Source organism: Antechinus flavipes, chromosome 6 (genome assembly GCF_016432865.1).
Source record: "Antechinus flavipes isolate AdamAnt ecotype Samford, QLD, Australia chromosome 6, AdamAnt_v2, whole genome shotgun sequence".
NCBI classification, from domain to species: domain Eukaryota; kingdom Metazoa; phylum Chordata; class Mammalia; order Dasyuromorphia; family Dasyuridae; genus Antechinus; species Antechinus flavipes.
This window is the reverse complement of record NC_067403.1, coordinates 259,730,933-259,746,828: the sequence shown is the minus strand read 5'-3', so window position 1 is coordinate 259,746,828 and position 15,896 is coordinate 259,730,933. Positions and strand designations below refer to the sequence as shown.

Genomic DNA, 15,896 nt, shown 5'->3' with positions numbered 1-15,896 from the left:
CAGTAGGTGCTTAGTAACTGTTGATTCTCAAGGAAGTTCTCTCATCACCCCGGGCTTTGATCCCCTGGCTCTTTCTGTTCCCGCTGATGGCAAGGGAGCCCTCTCCTGCCCCTCTCGCTCCTGGTCCCTTCCCTCCGCTCCTTGCTTCTGATCTGTCCCCTGTGCTTGCTTTGTCTGGATTCACCGGCTAGTGGTCTCCCTGGTCTCGGGGTCTAAAAGTAGACGAGGAAGGGGGGGCAAAGCTTGGGGCCCCCAGCCAGCCCCTCCATCAAGTTTCTTGAGGGTGGGAACAGATTGTCTTTTGTCTCTTTTACGTCCCCAGCGCTCAGTGCCCCGCATGCAGTAGGCGCTTAATAAATGAATGTGCTACAAAGCCCCCACCAGGAGGTGCCCGAGTTCACACTGGCCCCTGGAGGGAAGGAGAAGAAACACGGAGCTCCCTGATAGACACCGAAGGAAGCGACTTCCCAGGGCAGCCTGGGAACGCCCCAGGGGGTGACTGAGAAGGGGCCTGGGGCCCATTTTGTAAGTGAGGAAACTGAGACCGAGAGCAGTCAGTGGCCAAGGCCACGCGATCGAGGCCGCCTTAAAGCTGGGCCCCCTCACTCCGGGACCGGGAGCCCAAGAGACCCCCCAGACTCCACCTTCTCACCCGTCGGATGGGGCTAATTGCGGCAGGACCCGGGAGCCTCCCCGAGTAAAATGCACCAGGAGGAGGCGCTCTCCCAGCAGCATCGATGGGGTGGAATTCGCCCTCACGGACCCTCCCAGAGCCCGGACCCCGACACCGAGCACGGGCTCCACAGCAAACTCCAGCAGCGGCCGGTGGCCAGAGCCCTCCCCCCCACCCCTGCCACAAAGGCCCAACAATACACCCCGGGGGTCACCTGGGGAGGAGGGACAGGGGAGGGAGGAGGCCGAGGCTCGGCCAGCCGTCAGGGGAGGGACACCGGCTGCCCCACACTTCCTGCCCCGTCCGCTGCCCCCCGCTCTCTGCCCCATGCGGCCTCTCCTGCTCCTCCCCAGCATGCCCCCCCCCAGGTAGAAGCCGCCCCTCTCCAGGCCCCGAACGCCCTCGGCGGGGGGGCGGGGGGCAGGCAGCCATGCTCCACTCAATCCCACACGGGCCAATAAACCTCCACCACTAATGACCCAGTGCCCATGGGGTGCCGGGCACCGAGCCAGCCTCTCTGGTGGGTGAGTGCCCAGCATGCCCCGGGCGCCGCTCCAGGGACCATTCCAGGCTCCGCTTCCCAGGAGTCGGGCTTCTGGTGGCGGGGACGCCCACCCTCCCCGGGGGGCGGGCTCTGGGCCCCGGCTGCAGGTGCCTGCGGAGGACCCAGGAGGGGTTTGAGGCTCCCCCCCGAGGGCAGCGCTGGGGCCGGAGGGGGCCCCTCCCCAGGGAAGGCAGCCCGGAGAGCTGCCACGGCGGCCCCGGGCACCCCGGCCTCCTCCTGCTCCAGCCTCGAGGAAGCAGGAAACCTGAACTGCCGGGGGGGAGGCCCAGGACCGAGAGTCCTTCCTCTGCCAAGCCCAGCAAGGGCCTCACAGCGCCCGCCCCGCTCTGGCTGTCGCGGGCAGGGACCTTCTCCTCGGTCCGGCCGAAGCGGGCATCCTGCCAGCTGCCACCCCCTCCCGCCTTCTGGAATCCCTTCTCCGAGCTGCGCCGCGAGCCCCGGCACACCCCGACCACCCGGGCTCGCACTCACCCCCTGCAGCGCCTCTCCCCCCGGCCCCACGCCCCAAGGCCTCCCCTGACCCTCGGGCCCTCCTCAGCCCACCCCGTGGGCAGCTCCGGGCCCTGGCGGCTCACTGAGGAAGGGCCACAGCGCTCTGGAAGGGCCCGGGCCAGGCCAGGAGGACATGAGCCCTTTGCAAAGTCCCATCCTGCCATGGATCACCTGCTGACTCAAACCAAGCTGAGGGCCCACCAAGACACTCGGGTCACCCTCTCCCCCTCCAACATCACTTCTTCAAGTGAGATATTTGCACAACACTCAGCGAGAGCCCGGCCCATGGCGGTCACTCAACAAATGCTTGTTCCCTCCCTTTTTTCTCTCCTTCCTCTTCTCTGGGGACCCCCAGGAGCCGGTGTTAAATGGGGTCCCCCACACTCCAAGGTGGCCCTGGCCGGGCTGGCAGATGCGGGCATCGAGGCGAGAAGCAGCTTGGCCCGGTCACCCACAGGCTGAAGCTGAACCTGGCTCTTCTTTCTTTCCCTGTGCCCGCGGGCTGCCATCCTCGGGGAGGGCGCCGTGCCAGCCTCGCCCGGGGTCCCCTCCGGGCTCAGGGGAGGCAGTTACCACCGATGCTGCTCCCTTATCTGCCGACCTCTGTGCAGGGAGACCTTTCCCTGGCATCCCGGGCACGGTTCCCCACATCCCGGGCACGGTTCCCCACGTCCCTCTGCCAGCTTTCGGTGCCCGGGAGAGACCCCTCCTGCCCGCTCTGCCAGCCGGGCCCCCCCAAATGCAGCACCCCCAGATTGTGGGAGCAGCTCCCGAAGCGCGCCCCGGGAGCCCAAGTGGGGAACGCTCGCTCCCACAGCCCGAGCAGCGCCCGTGGTCACGCCCTCGGTGGGGTCTCTCCAAGTTCAAGCCCGGGACACGCTGTGCTTCCTCTCCCCCTCAAAGGCCGGCCTCCAAGGGCACAAAGTCCAGCTATTTTGAGTCCGGAGTATTCTGCACTTTCTAAAAATAAGTTCCTCCCATAATATAAACATCCAACATCCTATATGGCACAGCTTCAAGCCCTGCCTTTTAGACAGGAAGAGAGATTTGGCGGGTGGAGGGGTCCGCGTTCCCACTGCCGGGGCCCACACGGGCCGAGCCCGGGGCCTCAGGTGAGCCGGGCTCCTCGGCCCGAAGGCCTTCGGGTGCTGTTCGAGCCGGATCCGCCTGGCTGCGGGCACGACCAGCTCGTGGTCTCATCCGGACAGGAGGACACCGTGAGCCCCGTGGCTCCCTCTGGCTCTGCCCCCGGGAGCCGGAGCTCACCCCCTGGCGCTCTCCGGCCTGTTCCAAGGAGGGAGAGAGTCCTCTCAATGGCCAGCATCAGCCTGTGCATTCAGCAGGTGCTTAATAAAAGCCTAAGGGAGCTAAGTGAATAAGTGACCTGGTCGCTCTGCTCCTGTGACTCACCCATCAGGGACGTCAGCGCCACAGAGGTGGGCCCTATTTCAGGACCCGTCCCCCCAACGTCCCTGGTCCGCCAGACTCGTCTCAGAGGAGTCGCTAAGTATGCAAATGTCACGCGGGCTGTAGGCAACCAGACCCCAGAGACCTGGAACCACCACTCGGAGGGGCCGCCGGACACCCTCAGGCCACGGAAGCTTTCAGTGGTCAGAATTCTTACAATTATATAAAAATCACATCTAGATCTCTGTCCCCTGCACTGGCCAACATGGACCCTGGATAGCCAGGCCACGGAAGCTTTCAGTGGTCAGAATTCTTACAATTATATAAAAATCACATCTAGATCTCTGTCCCCTGCACTGGCCACTGTAGCCGCTGGACACCCCCAGGGCACAGAAGCTTTCGGCAGTCAGAATTCTTACAATTATATAAAAATCTCACCTAAATCTCTGCCCCCTGCACTGGCCAACATGGCCGCCGGACACACCCAGGCCACGGAAGCTTTTGGTGGTCAGAATTCTTACAATTATACACAAAACTCACCTAAATCTCTGTCCCCTGCACTGGCCAACATGGACGCTGGACACACCCAGGCCATGGAAGCTTTCAGCGGTCAGAATTCTTACAATTATACACAAAACTCACCTAAATCTCTGTCCCCTGCACTGGCCAACATGGACGCTGGACACACCCAGGCCACGGAAGCTTTTGGTGGTCAGAATTCTTACAATTATACACAAAACTCACCTAAATCTCTGTCCCCTGCACTGGCCAACATGGACGCTGGACACACCCAGGCCATGGAAGCTTTCAGCGGTCAGAATTCTTACAATTATATAACAAAACTCACTAAATCACTGCCCCCTGCACTGGCCAACATGGCCGCCGGACACACCCAGGCCACGGAAGCTTTTGGTGGTCAGAATTCTTACAATTATACACAAAACTCACCTAAATCTCTGTCCCCTGCACTGGCCAACATGGACGCTGGACACACCCAGGCCATGGAAGCTTTCAGCGGTCACAATTCTTACAATTATACACAAACTCACCTAAATCACTGCCCCCTGCACTGGCCACTGTAGCTCTCTGTCCCCTGCATGGGGGTGCTGTCCCAGGGGCAGCCCCCTCCCTACTCACAGGGATGGCTCAAGGCCAAAGGAGCCCCTCTCCGGGCAGACAGTCCCAACTGCCCACTGTTCAGGGTGTTCGGGATGGCTACAAGTGGGACCCAGGGACCAAGGAGCAGAGTCCGTCCCTGCTGGGAGGTCCCAGAACCTCACGGAACCTCAACTTGCTCATGTGTGCGATGGAGCGAGGAGCCCCTCTCAGGGTCCTTGTGAGGGACCTTCCAGTGCCAGCTATGGCACAAAACAGCCAGGGAGGCCTGGCGGGCCTGGAGAATGGCAGAGACGTGTCCTCCTGGCCCTGGGGAAGGCGGGCAGTGGTGAGCCCAGCTCGATTCTTTCTCCAACAGCATTCACCGCGGGCACCAGACGAGCTCGGGGAAAATCTGCTTGATTGGGTGAGCCAAAAGGACTCATCCCTGCAAGACACCACATGCTCATGGGAGAAATGCCCACCCTAGCTCGAGGGGCCTGGAAGAAGGGTCAGCTCACTCATGCCCAGAGCTGGATGACCTCTATGGAACTCCCCAGGGAAATTCCCATGATGCACTGGGGAAGGGGAAGGGAGGAGGCGGCAATAAGTCACTCCTACTCCCTCTAGGCCGGGCAGAAGAGGAGGGGGGAATCTATTGGGGGGGGGGGCAAAGCTCCCTCCCTCTAGGGCAACGCTGCCCCATCTGCATGGATCTGCATTGTTAGGTTGGTTTTTATTAGTCTGTTTACTTTTATTTTCTATTTCTTCCGATTTTATTGACTCTTTCTTTCTCTGGTGAAAAGAAGAGATTTAAGCATCTAATACCTAGCCTGAATGTTCTTTTCTCCCAAGGGGCCGACAGTGGGGGCTCGGTGAGGTCGGGTCCCTAATAAAAAGCCAGGGCCTCTCTGGGCTTTGAAATGGATCCCAGTCACCGCTCTGGCAACGGCTCCCACACCTCTCCCATTTTCTCTGTCGCCAGGCAGCCTTTGAACAGCCTCTGACCTGGCTTTGTTTTGACCCTTGTTTGGTTTTGCGGGCGGCAGCTTGCGCCGTTCTCTCCCGATAGACCCACCTCTGGGGTTGAAGTTCCACTGGGGTTATCCATAGGAGAAATGGCCTTGAACCTTGACAAAGAACCTCCCTGAACATGCTGTACCAAGCACACCTGATTCGGTGAGATAGGAGAAAACGGAGATCAGTGTTTTCGGCATGAAAATACCTGACGGCTCTGGAGGCTGCTTCGGGGGCACTGGGAGAGCTGCCCAGGTGCTCCCCGGCAGCCGGAGGGTGATTCCTAAATAAAGAGCCTCCCACCGGCGCGTCTCCCCGCGCTGGGCCCATCTGGGGGTTCTGGGTAGGAGTACACGTGCAGGGGGAAGGGCTGATTAACTGTGCATACGTCTCGGCCACCGGGGATCTGTTCCAATAACTGGGCACGAAAGTGCTGCTGCCCAAACTTTCTCCCCAACCTTCTCCACCCTGTTCTCCCACGGCCTGGAACAAGAGACCTTGGAGAGCAGGGGGATGTTGGAAGAGAAAGGCCCTCTAGTACCCTGGAAGCAACGGGATCCCCGAGGAGCCAGCCACAATTGGCCCTTTGGCTCTTCCCAGGTGGCCTGGGGCCGAGCCCATCAAACTCTGGCCTCTCCTGAGCTCCAGTGAAGCACCTCCCACAGTCTGGTGAGCCGCTCCTTCTGGATGGCCCGCGGGCATCTCCTCCCAGTCAGAGCTTCTTATCTCCCATCCCAAAGCCGGCCTTCTGCCAACTCACCTTCTCCACATCCCCACGTCTCCCCCTCGGCCACATCCCCATCATCTCCTCGCTCCTCCCCAGTCGGAGCTCCTTATCTCCCATCCCGAAGCCGGCCTTCTGCCAAGTCACCTTCTCCACATCCCCAAGTCTCCCCCTCCACCACATCCCCATCATCTCCTCGCTCCTACCCAGTGCCTGGCCGTCCACCACAAAATGCTTCCCTCTAATTCCTAGCTCAACTCCCATATCAAAGCTCTCCTGGTTTCCTGAATTTTCTCACTTTCTCTGCCAATTTGTCCAATTTCCTCGCTCTCTTCCCCGGAAATGATGCATGCTTGTTGGGTCTACATCCCTGCTCTATCCCCAGGAGCATTCTGTCTGTCCTGCTCCCCAGTTCCTGAGGGCGGGGACTGCCTTGCTTTTGGCTTTGCACTGCCAGGGCCTAACACAGAGGCTGGAACACAGTAGGCACCTTAAATAGGAAGAGGAGATTCCGCTCTGGGAACCAAAGATCGTGACTGCCAACTTCCATCAAGGCAGAACCGGAAGCAAGGGAACCATTTGGATTTGAGACCATTTGGGGCTTCGAATGAGAACCGGTGCAGAATGAGGGGCTGCCCCGGGGGAAGGGAGGGAAGGTCCCTCTGGATAGTCCTCCAGCAAGCCTTCAGTGGTCTCCAGACAGAGGCTTGTGGGGCCCTGGAAGGGATTCTAGCTCGGTTCTAGGGGAGTGGGAAGCCCCAGAGTTCCCTCCCATTTCTACAGGGGTTCTATGGTGGATCTAGATGGCAGAACCAATCTCCATTTCCCAATCTGTTTCAATAAAGGGAACCCCTAGGGTAAGCGCCCCTCTTTCCAATCACAAGGCGGTCAACACCTCTCCAGAGCCACTTCCTCTCTCATCTGGACGCAGGCAGCAGCCTCCTAAATGTCCCCTTTCCACTCCAGCCTCCCCACAGCTCCCCAAACCAGCTTTCGACTGCCTCACTCTCCCGGATAATTAATAAACATCTGCTGAATTGAATTCACTCCTTCTTTCCAGCTAAATGTGAAGTGGATCTGCACTGGAAGTCAATGCCCCCAAGCCCCCCGATCCCCAGGCTCTCTCTGAACAGCATCATTCTTCAGCTGCTCATCCCCACAGCACCCGAGAACTCAGCCAGGGACCCCCCTCCATTTTCAGAAGCCCATGTCCAGAGACGAAGGTGTCTGCCTCCCTCACCAAGCTAGTATAGATGGCAGGACCCCCGGGCCCCTCCCCTTCTCCCTTTCCTCCTGCAGCTCATGCCCTGAGCCAGCCCCTGCTCCTTTGCCAGGCAGGGCTGTGACAAAAAGGTGGGAAAAGGGACCACTAGGAGCTTGGATCCTGGAAAGATTGTATTAGGGTTCAGAAGAAGGAAGTGGTTGGCTGGCTATGCTTGGTTTGAAAGTAGAAATGGAAGGAGAGGGAAGGCTGAATGGATGCTTAGTTCATAGAGTAAAGTAGAAGAGAGGAGAGGAGACTACACTAGAGTAGACAAGTAGACTAGAGTAGATTAGACTAGACTAAAGTAGAGTAAAGTAGACTAGAGTAGGCTAGAGTAGGGTGTCATTATCCTGGGAAGATCTGGATACCATGAGATAGAAGATGTTAATGGTGAAAAATACAATCTCCCCATATAAAACTAAAGCCCACTTCTACCAGGTGGGCTTCCCAGCAACAGACAAGTCCCTCTCCCCCTAAACCCCTGGGGCACTGCCTTGTGGGTGATAATTACATCCTCATCTTTCTCCAGCTCGAGTCCAGCCTCCCGGAGGTTGCTCTCATACTCTTCCCGGCGAGCCCGCTTGTCAGCCTCGTGATGGTCGAACTCTGTCGTGTCCATGGAGCCCTCCTTGCCGGGCAAAGGCTCCTGCTTGAGGCTCTGGGATCCCCCCTGGGAGGGATCCACATGGAGGACTCGAGCCAGGATATTGTGATTGCCCGTCTTCTTGTAGTGATAGACCAGGACGTAATCCACTTTCCTCCGGCCATCTTGAAAGTAGAGGCCATACTTACATTTGGCATCGGGGTCCACGCCCAGTGAATTCAGCAGCTGCAGAGATAGGAGAGAGAAAGAGAGAGAGAGAGATCATTAACCGGAGGCTTTTACAAGCATTTAAAAGGAAACACAAGAAACTGTCTGTTCTTTCTCCATCTCCTGGAAAGAGCATCAGATTACATCATAGAAGCTTCTGTATACACTGTTATCTGTTCTCGAGGGTCAGAGAGTTGTACAAAGCCCAGCCCAGAATCTAGCACAGTGCCTGGTACACAAGAGATGCTTAATAACTGCTCATTGACTGATTTCTTACAGCACTTGGTGCTGGAACATTTTGGAGTGCCTGGTACACAGAAGATGCTTAATAACGGCTCACTGTCTGATTTCTTACAGCACTTGGTGCAGGAACATTTTGGAGTGCCTGGTACACAGAAGATGCTTAATAACGGCTCACTGTCTGATTTCTTACAGCACTTGGTGCTGGAACATTTTGGAGTGCCTGGTACACAGAAGATGCTTAATAACTGCTTGATTTCTTACAGCACTTGGTGCCGGAACATTTTGGAGCGCTGTGGGTATATTCTGCAGGCCCAGGACACTGTGGAAGAATACTGGCTACTGAAGAGGCTAAGGCTGGTGGGTCCAGTGCGCCAGGGACTTCGGAGCTGAAGGGGTGGGTGAAAGCCAAGCCAAGGGCCGCTAGATGGGGAAGTAGATGAAGTGCTGGGCCTGGAATCGGGAAGAGCTGAGTTCGAAAGCGGCCTCAGACACTGTGTGACCCTGGGTGAGTCCCTTAAACGCCGTTTGCCCCAGTCATCTATAAAATGAGCAGAGAAGGAAATGGCAAACCATCTGTTCCAGGAAAACCCCGGATGGGGTCATGAAGAACGGGACACGGCTGAAAGGACCCCAACAAGTCGGGCGCCGGGGCAGTGAAGCCCAGGGAGCGGAGGACCAAGCTCTCGGGGAGGGGGATGATCGGCCGGGCCGGAGCCACAGGAGACCAAGGCTTCCACATGGGACTATGAGCGGCTGCCTTACTTCTGGCCTGGGTGACAGCGGGAGGTCACATCTCCTTTGCGTTTCCTTCTCAAGGCCAAAGTCTTCTCCAGGGGCAGTGGAGAGAGCACCGGCCCTGAAGTCAGGAGGACTTGAGTTCAAATCTGGGCTCAGACACTTCCTAGCTGTGTGACCCTGGGCAAGTCACTGAACCCCAATTGAAAAGGCTTCTCCAGGAGCATGTAAGTGCTGAGGGGGGAGACTTCTGCGCTTTGGTCCCCAGCACGATGACAGGCCCAGGGGCTGGAGGAATCCTTGTGGAATTAACAGAGTAGTGAGTCCGTGACTATTCATTAGCTGAAAAGTGCATATGAGCTCACTCACTGGCCACACCCAAGGGGATCGGAGAGAGGGAAGTCCCCTGGGACGGTTCGTGGCCCCGTGGGATGGTTCGTGGCCCCGTGGGATGGTTCGTGGTCCCCTGGGACGGTTCGTGGCTCCGTGGGATGGTTCGTGGCCCCCTGGGATGGTTCATGGCCCTGTGGGACAGTTCGTGGCCCCTGGGACGGTTTGTGGCCCTGTGGGACGGTTCGTGGCCCCCTGGGATGGTTCGTGGCCCCGTGGGACGGTTCATGGCCCCCTGGGATGGTTCGTGGCCCTGTGGGACAGTTCGTGGGCCCCTGGGACGGTCGTGGCCCTGTGGGACAGTTCGTGGCCCCCTGGGATGGTTCGTGGCCAGGTGGGACAGCAGGCAGCGCCTGGGACACAGTCGGCTTTCGATAATCCCTTTCCGACTGATCCCTCTGGAACACAGGGGGTCCTAATGAAGCAGGCCGTGGACAAGGCGGACGGACCCGAGTCTTCCTTCCTTCTGCCCAAGGCCACCTGAGCAGCGCCCCCGGGTGGAGGTGAGGCGCCTATCAGGTTCTGATTCCGGAGATGGACAACATACAGGAGCCGGCATGAAGGCGAACGACCCGATCGGTCACAACTGGACCCCAACAGGTTTATTCCAGTTCTGTCACACGCTAGGAACCCACCCCCCCTCCCCGTCCCATGTTTTGGATTCCTAACAGGCAAAGGAGGCGCATGAGAATCCTGCGCACGCCTCCCGGGGCTGGGGGGGGCTGGGTTTATGGGACTCCACGAGGTAACACCGGCCGGGAGAGCGGGTTGGGACACGGCGGAGGTGCCGGGCCATCCAAGATGGAGGTTGCCTTGAACCTGCCTTGCTGGTTCTCTGAAGGATTCTCAGAAGAGCCTTGAGCGAGCGCTTCTCCGAGGGGCTCAACACAAACTCTCCAACAACCAGAGCAGGAAAGCGAGGCGGCTGAAATCACTGCCCAGAGTCCCACGGCGGGGAAAGGAGGGAGACTGGGGGCGAGCTCCTCTTCCTGACCCCGAGCCCTCGCCCGGCCGCCCAGAGGTCACGCCTGGGATTTTCCGGGGGCCGGGATGGGGTGTGCAAGGGGCTACACGGGGACTTCTCCTGATGGCTCTGAGTGGTTCACTCCTCTTCATCTAGGGCAGCCCGCGCTCTCTGGGGACATGGGGGCCTTGTCCTGTGCCCCCGGGATGAATCTCACTCTGGGCAAGCGTGTCTCGCTCCGGCTGGCTCTCCTGCACCACGGCTCCGGCCCAGGGAGAGGGGCAGGGCGGCCAGCTGGCTGCTCCTGTGCGCAGCGTGGCATCTCGCCAGGGGCCGGGCTCCACTCCCGCTCAGCCGCGGGTTTTTCCCATGGAGACGTGCTGGGCCCCGGGACAGCTCTGCGAGGCTCTGCCCAGATTTCAAATGTCACCGGGCACTTTGGGAGACGGGACCAGGTGCCTGATCCCGCCACAGACGCCCCAGGGCATTTCTTCCAACCGTCCTGGCCTGGGTGACCTTGGCGAGTCCCTCCCAGCTCTGGGCTTCGGGGATCGTCCTGTCGGGCATCTGCTTTTTACAGAGGGGGAAACTGCGGCACGGAGATGGAAAGGGATTCATCCGTGCACAGGTCCAAGGTTAACCATCAACATCAAAATGGACTTCCCGCAAAGATCAGGAAATTTAGAGTGAGAATGGGATGGGAACCTGGATAGTATGGAGCCTGACCCCCTCAATTTACAAATGAGGAAACTGCCCGAGTGGCCCAGTGAAAATGGCTCAGGATTTGGGACCAAAAGTCTTAGGTTCAAATTCTGACTTGGCTGTTCGTTACCTAGGTGACCTGGGTGGCTTGTGCTTCTGGGTCTCAGTTTCCTCATCTGTAAAATTAGAAAATGCCACCATTAAGTTCTTTTCTAAGGGGCCCAGACTGGGAAAGGGGCTTGACCTGGGTTATCCAAGTGGTAACTGAACACAAAAACTTATTCTCCTCCTTGGAAGTAACCACATTGAAAATATGGGCATAAGGAAAGGGAAAGAAACCAGATTTAAGTGCCTACTATGTACCAGATACTGGGAAAGAAATAGAATTTAAGTGCCTACTATATACCAGGTACTGGGAAAGAAATAGGAATTAAGTGCCTACTATGTACCAGGTACTGGAAAAGAAACAGGACTTAAGTGCCTACTATGTATCAGATACTGGGAAAGAAACAGGACTTAAGTGTCTACTATGTACCAGGTACTGGGAAAGAAACAGGATTTAAGAGCCTATATACCAGATACTAGGAAAGAAACTGGATTTAAGTGCCTACTATGTATCAGGTACTGGGAAAGAAATGGGACTTAAGTGCCTACTATGTACCAGGGACTGGGAAAGAAATGGGACATCAGTGCCTACTATGTACCGGGGGCTGGGAAAGAAACCGGATTTAAGTGGCTACTATGTACCAGGGACTAGGAAAGAAACGGGACTAAAATGCTTACTATGTACTGGGGACTGGGAAAGAAACCGGATTTAAGTGGCTACTATGTACCAGGGACTAGGAAAGAAACGGGACTAAAATGCCTACTATGTACTGGGGACTGGGAAAGAAACAGGACTTAAGTGTCTACTATGTACCAGGTACTGGGAAAGAAATGGGACTTAAGTGCCTACTATGTACCAGGGACTGGGAAAGAAACAGGACTTAAGTGTCTACTATGTACCAGGGACTGGGAAAGAAACGGGATTTAAGTGCCTACTATGTACTAGATAGTGGGAAAGAAACCGGATTTAAGTGCCTACTATATACCAGATACTGGGAAAGAAACCGGATTTAAAAGTGCCTACTATGTACCAGGTACTAGGAAAGAAATGGGATGTAAGTGCCTACTATATACCAGGTACTGGGAAAGAAACAGGATTTAAGTGCCTATTATGTATCAGGTACTGGGAAAGAAACAGGACTTAAGTGCCTACTATGTACCAGGAATTGGGAAAGAAACGGGATTAAAGTGTCTACTATGTACCAGATACTGGGAAAGAAACCAGATTTAAGTGCCTACTATGTACCGGGTACTGGGAAAGAAACAGGATTTAAGTGCCTACTATGTACCAGGGACTGGGAAAGAAATGGGACTTAAGTGCCTACTATGGACCAGGTACTGGGAAAGAAACCAGATTTAAGTGCCTACTATGTATCGGGTACTGGGAAAGAAACAGGATTTAAGTGCCTACTATGTACCAGGGACTGGGAAAGAAATGGGACTTAAGTGCCTACTATCTACCAGGTACTGGGAAAGAAACAGGATTTAAGTGCCTACTATGTACCAGGTACTGGGAAAGAAATGGGACTTAAGTGCCTACTATGGACCAGGTACTGGGAGAGAAATGGGACTTAAGTGCCTACTACGTACCAGGTACTGGGAAAGAACCCGGATTTAAGCGCCTACTATGTACTAGCTACAAGTATAATCTCTTTGGATTGTCACAACATCTGGGGAGGTAGGAGCTTATTTTACTGTTGAGGAAACTGAGGCAGCTGTGGCTGAAGCTGGATTTGAATTCCTATCTTCCTGATTCCCGGCCCAGCACTCTACCTACCATGCTTTTAAATGGCTCCAAAGTGGATATTCTAGGAGGGGAATTCCCAAAGTAATGATCCAAGTTCCTCAAGTTATTACCATTCTCCCCCTTCACACGCCAGGTCACTTCCTATTCATCTGCCCACAAAGTGTTTCCCTCAGGAAACTGTGAGCTCACTGAGGCAGGAAGCTTTTGGGGGGGCCCAGGGGTCTCCGGATCCTGCCGCCGAGGGCACTGCCACACAGGATTTAACAAGCGTGCCCAATCACACCAAATTCACGGGCAGTTCTCAGAACGGATGAAGACAAAGACTCGGCTGGTGGAGGAGCCCAGGAGTGGCCCCCCAGATTCAGGCGGCTCTCCCCACATTCTGGGGACTCGGCTGTGCTCGGAGCCGACTTCTAGCCCTGGAAGGGCAGCCCCCTCCGGGCCGGGGCCGCCTCTGCTAAGGGCCCGGGCGCTCTCGGAGCCCAGGCCGGTGCCCGGCCCCCAAATGGCACTCAGCGGAGGCTCTAAATAAAGGCATTGGAAATCTCAAGTCCGAATGTGCCAAATGTCTGCTCAGCTCCGCAGAGGAGGGCACAGAGCACAGATCCTCCAGGCGACGGAGCCAGACGGAGCCTGATGGAGCCAGACTGAGCGCACTGGGGCGGAGCCCTTCAGGGCAGATGAAGCCCAGGGGGGAACGGAGCCCACCGGGGCGGGTGGAGCCCTCCCAGGCAAACAGAGCCCTCCGGTGACCGAGGTCAGCCTAGCCCAAGGTGGGCCGAGGATGCGGCTGGGCCGGCTTCTGGCGAGTAAGGGCGCTGACACGGGCCGGCCCCACAATCCTTCCAAAACCAGCCTCACCATTTCTTCCTTTTTACAGATGGAGAAACTGAGGTTTGGAGAAGTTCATGGGAATGAAAGAAGAAAGAGAGAAAGCGCGCATTCTGCAACAAGGGGAATTTGGGATCCCTCCCTTGGCTCTTACTCCCTATGGGATCTCGAGCTTCTCTGGGCCCTTGTTCAGGGCCTCCAGAGGGTCCGTTCTGTTAACGACATGATCCAGTTTCTTTGGTCTCAGTTTCCTCATCTGCAACTGGATGGTCTAACTTCCACCTTAAGATCTAAAATTCTCTGACTTGGATCCAACTCAGCAAGCACTGATTAAGCACCAACTGTGTACCGAGCACTCTGATAGTCTCGGAGAGAGAGAGAGAACCATGAAACTAAGACCCTGGAGAAGCTCCCACTCTCTGGAGGGCAATGACCCGCCCACGGAGAACTCAAACAAGGGAATCAGGAGGACCCTTATTCAAGTTCTGCCACTTCTGAGCTGAGCCTCTGCTGCCCCTTCCCCTCAAAGCCAAACAGAAGAGTTTCTACTTGGGCCCACAGGGAGCCCTGGAGGGCTCTTGAGTGAGGCAGGCACCTTCTAGCCTGTCCTAGGGAGTTCATTTTAGCCGCTGCAGACTGGAGGTGGAAAGGCCGAGGGGGAGGGGTCCGGGCTGGGGGGTAGAGGGGAGGATGAGGGAGAGGGGAGGGAGGAGAGGGACAGATTTCCAAGCTCCTGTCAGCGCCTGCCGCCCCTCCCCACAAATGGAGAAGCTGAACCAGAGCAAGGTGGGGGAAAGGTTGGGGGGGGTCACATATACGGCCCCCAGGCAGCAACATTATCTATTGTTCTTTTCCCTGAGAGAAAAGTTCCCCAAACACAATCTGCCGGCCCAGCCTCCCTGGGAGCCTCAGGCCACTTGTTTGCACCCTTTGATCTAAAGCCTCCGAAGCTTTCAGCCTGGGAGGTGCCGTGACTGGTCCAGGGTCACTCAGCTAGTAACAGCCCCAGGGTCGGGACCTCGGGCTCCCTCCGCCGGCCTCTGGCTGCCTTTCCCAGAACGTCTCCGACAAGTGTCCGCAAGAGGGTCTGGGAGGTTGTGGGCCCCGGGAGCCAGGGAGGTTCAGGAGGGCCGCCAGAGGGACCCGGGAGCCCCTCGGGAGCTCAGTGCCCAGGGCTTGGGCGCCCACAAAGGCAGCCAGCGGCAGTCGGAGGGTGTCTCGCCACTGCCTGGACTCCTGAGAGGTTAAATACGGAGCCCGCGGAGGCCGGGCCTTCAAGATATGGGCTCCGGGAGGTCGGGGAGGCTCATCCCTCAGTTCCGGCTCTGCCCCCCTCAGGGAAGGCTTCAAACGCCCCTCCCCCAGCCAAGCTGCCAGGTGGCCTCTGTTGGCCCAGAGGGGGGTGTCACTGCCCTGGGCATGCAGCCGGCGCTTAATCCCTGCTCCCGCCTCGTTCCCGAAGCCTCCGGCAGGACATGCAACCTCTCATCTCCCACCTCCGGGCCTCTGTAGGCCCTCAGGCCCGCCCACGGGGCCCTGCTCCTCCGCGCACATCTGTCCTTCCCAAGGCAGAGGTCTAGCGCCTCGAAGCAGCCGCTCTGGCCGGACTAAGTGGGGGCCGCTCGGGCAGGTAACAGCAGCAGCCGACAGTTCTAGAAAGGGGCCTGGAGGCTGACAAAGATCGCGCCTTTATCCTGCTGTGTCCGGTGCTAGATTAGGTGCTGGGAAAAGGATAGGAAAATCGGCCAGGGCTCGGCCTCCGTCCAAGCTCTGGCCGTGGCCGGAGTGAAAGAATGGCTCCCTCCGGGAGGAGGCCTTAACTTAACCCTAAGGACCGCGGCTCCCTCAGCTTCCTCCCCCGGCCGGGAGGACAAATGCTGTCTCACTCCCGGCAGCTAGGTGGCGCTGCAGTGGATCTAGGAGTGGCCAGGAGGCTCACAGGGGACAAGCTGGGGGACGCTGGGCGGGCCACTTCAGCCTGGCCGCCTATGAAGTGACCCAGAGAAGGAAACGGCCGACGCCCCGGACCTGTTCAGGAAACCACACGTGGGCTCACCAAAAGTCACGTGACGGCGGCCAAAACGTGGCGCTCAGCGTGAGCTGCCACCTTAGGAAGAGCCGCCCGTGGGCC

At 57.4% G+C, this 15,896-nt stretch overlaps 1 protein-coding gene across 1 annotated transcript in view; it reads right to left on the bottom strand.

Annotated features, from left to right (window-relative positions):
• The window catches only part of ANO1 (anoctamin 1), a 148,040-nt gene that overhangs the window by 60,908 nt on the left and 71,236 nt on the right, over positions 1–15,896 (bottom strand). Inside the window, exon 3 of the mRNA XM_051967318.1 lies at positions 7,749–8,066. Coding sequence (XP_051823278.1) covers positions 7,749–8,066 — 318 coding nt within the window. The remainder of the gene's footprint in view (positions 1–7,748; positions 8,067–15,896) is intronic.